The sequence below is a fragment of the Tachysurus fulvidraco genome, chromosome 2 (assembly GCF_022655615.1).
Source record: "Tachysurus fulvidraco isolate hzauxx_2018 chromosome 2, HZAU_PFXX_2.0, whole genome shotgun sequence".
In the NCBI taxonomy this organism is placed as follows: domain Eukaryota; kingdom Metazoa; phylum Chordata; class Actinopteri; order Siluriformes; family Bagridae; genus Tachysurus; species Tachysurus fulvidraco.
In genome coordinates this window covers 43,294,140-43,297,664 of record NC_062519.1, presented here as the reverse complement: position 1 = coordinate 43,297,664, position 3,525 = coordinate 43,294,140, and the positions used below count along the sequence as shown (strand labels likewise).

Here is a 3,525-nt window from a genome sequence, read left to right as displayed (position 1 = left end):
CCTTCCTGAGTAATAGAATCTCTTTAGATGTTCAGCAGTGCTTCAGGAAGCTCTTCAGTTATTAGTTCACTCTTACTGAGCTGTGCTTAATTTGTTCATTGATTCTGTATTAAGAATAAAAATCTTCAGAGATAAAATGACATTTGGATCAATTACTAGAGTGTGTGATGTTTTACCCTCCCAGTGTGCAGAATATGGAGTCTCCTCAGCTTCCTCCTCAGGGGTGACGTCATCCAGCAACCTTCCCTCCATCAACAGGTGCTCGATCTTCCTCAGGTGCTGGAGTTTTCTTTCTTCACATGTACTTCTGTGACCAGGACAACACACAGACATTAAAGTAACATCTCAAGATCCACAGAATCTTCACTTCCAGCTCTTCACTCACCCTGATGTGTGTACTCACCGTGTGGGTGGTGAGGATGATGATGCTCCTCCATCTCCTAATCTGAGAATGCTCAGGTGAGAAATCTTTAGCTTTTAGAGAAATGTTTCTTTACCTTGCAGAATTTTGGAGAGATTTTGAGCTTCTCCTCTCTCTCTGTCCTTTCATCTGTGTTGAACTGGTGTGTAGCTGAGTCAGCTCATCGTCAGCTGAAATCCACAGTTACACATGTGATTACAGACATATTGAGGTTCTGTAGGTACTGACACGGACTCCAGCACCTGGACCTGCACCTGATGTTCCTGCTCTACATGGAGCTCTAAAGACGACTCTGATGCAAAATAACACAAACACTCCGCTCTCACATCATGACCTAAAGAGCTGCAGGTAATTAAAGCTGCTGAGCTGCCTGTGAATTTATAATCCTGGTTTAACAACAATATAAAACTCCCTCAAGAACGTAAGAATCTTAATCACCCTCATCATGTGCAGAGACCATCAGGAGGTTAATGAAGAAAGAACATAAAAACAGGATTGCTGTGATGCCGAAGCAGCTGCTGTACATTAGATGATGGAGAAATTTTACATCTGATTTTCTATGTTATAATTTGTTTGTGTTTATTTTAAATGTTAGAGTTGTGAACATTATCATTTTATATCACAACCATTTGTTGCCTCAATCTCTAGAAAACTGAAAGGTCAAAATGGAATATTTTTGGCCTGTGTGACGTCTGTGCAGGATTTGGTTGTGATAAAGCTGCTCTAATTGTGACTTTCATTTGTATTTCCTTCTGCAGCAGGATTTCTATAAGAGAAAAACCCACATGTTTCCTGTGCAGTGTGTTCGGGGGTCAGGATGGAGAAGCTGCAGCGTTGTTCCTGAACTTGGCCTTTATCAGTCAGCTGAAGGGGAAAGAAAACAAAAAATCTGCTCTCTGAACTTCATCAGCATCATTACTAAAATCTTCAGGTTTATTTCTGTACCTTATAGAAGATGTAAATGATGTAGAGGAAAATTCCAAAGCCATAAATAGGAGTGACTCGAGAGAGCAGTGAAGATTTCAGAAAGATTTTAGTCTGGGAAAAGATCTCAGGCTTCTGACTCGCACAAAGTGATTCATCTTCTCCTGCTGAAGCTCCATGTCTGAATCTCAACACAGGAGGACTTCCAGGTGCTGAAACACACAGATGTGATAAAGGCTGAAACTAACAACAACAGAAGCTCCTAGTGTGTGTTTGTGTGTGTGTGTGTGTGTGTGTGTGTGTGTGTGTGTGTGTGTGTGTGTGTGTGTGTGTGTGTGTGTGTGTGTGTGTGTGTGTGTGTGTGTGTGTGCTGTCTTCACTGTGTCCATGTACAAATAAGAAACTTCATTATTTGACCTTTACTTTTTTATGTATTATGAAAACATCTATTACCAGGAAATTCTTCTGGAATTGACTCTGGGGAACATTTTAAGGGTATTAATATTCTACATTAATAATATATTAATAATACTATATATATTATTCTATGTTTGCCTAACAAAATGGTTTCTTCACCAGCTTTGATGGTTTAATACTTTAAGAAATAAAATAAAATAAATAATAGTTCATTATTTAACTGGTATTTAAACTGTACTGTGTGGTGTTTTTTTTTTTTAACCAACATATATTTACATATTATTTCTGTTTTTCCAGAATAGAATTTAGTGTTAATGTGACTGTGTGTTTAAAGCAGTGTGTTCAGTATGGACCGTGTTATACACTGGTGTAGGTAAAAAATGATATGAAAAGATGGAGGGAAAATAAACAGTGCAGTAGGAAGGAGGACAAGTAAAGAGATGAGAAGCTTTTCATATCCTGCATCATTGTACTGAGTCATTTAAATGATTCTTCTAAAGAATCAAATGAGTTATATTACAAAGGAAGTCGGGTCAGTTCTCAGGTCAGTGTTTTTCCTCAGAAGGTCGATGCTCAGAGTCTGAGGCAGATATAAAGGGAAATAAAGGGAAGAGAAGGAAAGCAGTACATCAGGATTTAGTGTTTATCTGAAACCTTACCGTCAGACTGAAGAAGCACCTTCTCTTTCCCTCCAGATAAAAACAATTTGGGCAAAAACAGAGTCACAGAGAGGACGAGACAACAGAACAGAGTGATCCTCTGAATCCCTGAAACCAACATTTTAGATAAATAAATGAGTGCAGAGACCAGACCCGGATTTATAATGACGTCACCACATAATGACCTTTCTCCAGCTGTCCTGACATTAATCCCTCAGCCACAGTTAAAGAGTGAGTGGGTAAAATTATTATTATTATTATTATTATTATTATTATTATTATTATTATTATTATTATTATTGTTATTGTTGTTGTTGTTGTTGTTGTTGTTGTTGTTGTTGTTCACGTTGTCCGTATATTGCTGGTTGCAGAGAGCGTGTTTGTGCACCAGATGGCGCTGCTGTCAATGTTTTTGCTGCTCTGGAGTTCTCTTCCAGCTCCAGTCTTCTGATCCTTAGGTTACGAAGCAGAATCCATTTAACGTGGCTCCATTTTAAAATGAATCTAATCTCATTTAGTAGTTTGATGATAAATTTTAGATGAAAGATTTCTACTGAAGAAAAATAACATGGCTGTAATATAACACTCACATACACAATCATTCACAGTAAAGACGGCAAAATTTCAAAAGATTTTGAATGTAGAATTTAAATGTAAAACACACGTAACTAGAGTAAAAAAAAAGTGAAACGTGATGAATCACGTGATTAACAAGACTTTGGTGTGACCGGGAGCCCATGGGAACGTAGAGATGATGTCCTCAGGAGCTCCTCATGGGGACGGGACTCTAGCTAATGGACAGCTTGTTTAGTTTTTATCTATTTTCAGATCTGACATTGAGTAAATACACATTTTTTATTTTTAATGAGAAAATCTAAACATATTTTAGCTTTGCTCAGAAACAACTTGTCGATGGAATGACCTTAAGCTGTGCAGTATATTCCCCAGTCCTCCTCTTCCTCTTCCTCCACCTAAGAAGGAGGAGGAGGAAGAAACACAGACGTAGCTCATGACTGATGATCAGGACATTATTTTAGTCGAGATTATGATGGACTTACAGACAAATCGAAATGAATCTAGTGTCATTTCTGACATCAGTTATAA

The 3,525-nt window shown here is 38.0% G+C and overlaps 1 protein-coding gene across 1 annotated transcript in view; it reads right to left on the bottom strand.

Annotated features, from left to right (window-relative positions):
• Nucleotides 1-2,547, bottom strand: part of ric3a (RIC3 acetylcholine receptor chaperone a) — a 3,402-nt gene extending 855 nt beyond the window's left edge. Inside the window, exons 1-6 of the mRNA XM_047807584.1 lie at nt 2,422-2,547; nt 1,367-1,557; nt 1,207-1,285; nt 498-591; nt 404-445; nt 177-307 (exon numbers count right to left, since the gene is read on the bottom strand). Coding sequence (XP_047663540.1) covers nt 177-307; nt 404-445; nt 498-591; nt 1,207-1,285; nt 1,367-1,557; nt 2,422-2,542 — 658 coding nt within the window. The 5' untranslated portion in view covers nt 2,543-2,547. The remainder of the gene's footprint in view (nt 1-176; nt 308-403; nt 446-497; nt 592-1,206; nt 1,286-1,366; nt 1,558-2,421) is intronic.
• Nucleotides 2,548-3,525: the final 978 nt, after the last annotated feature.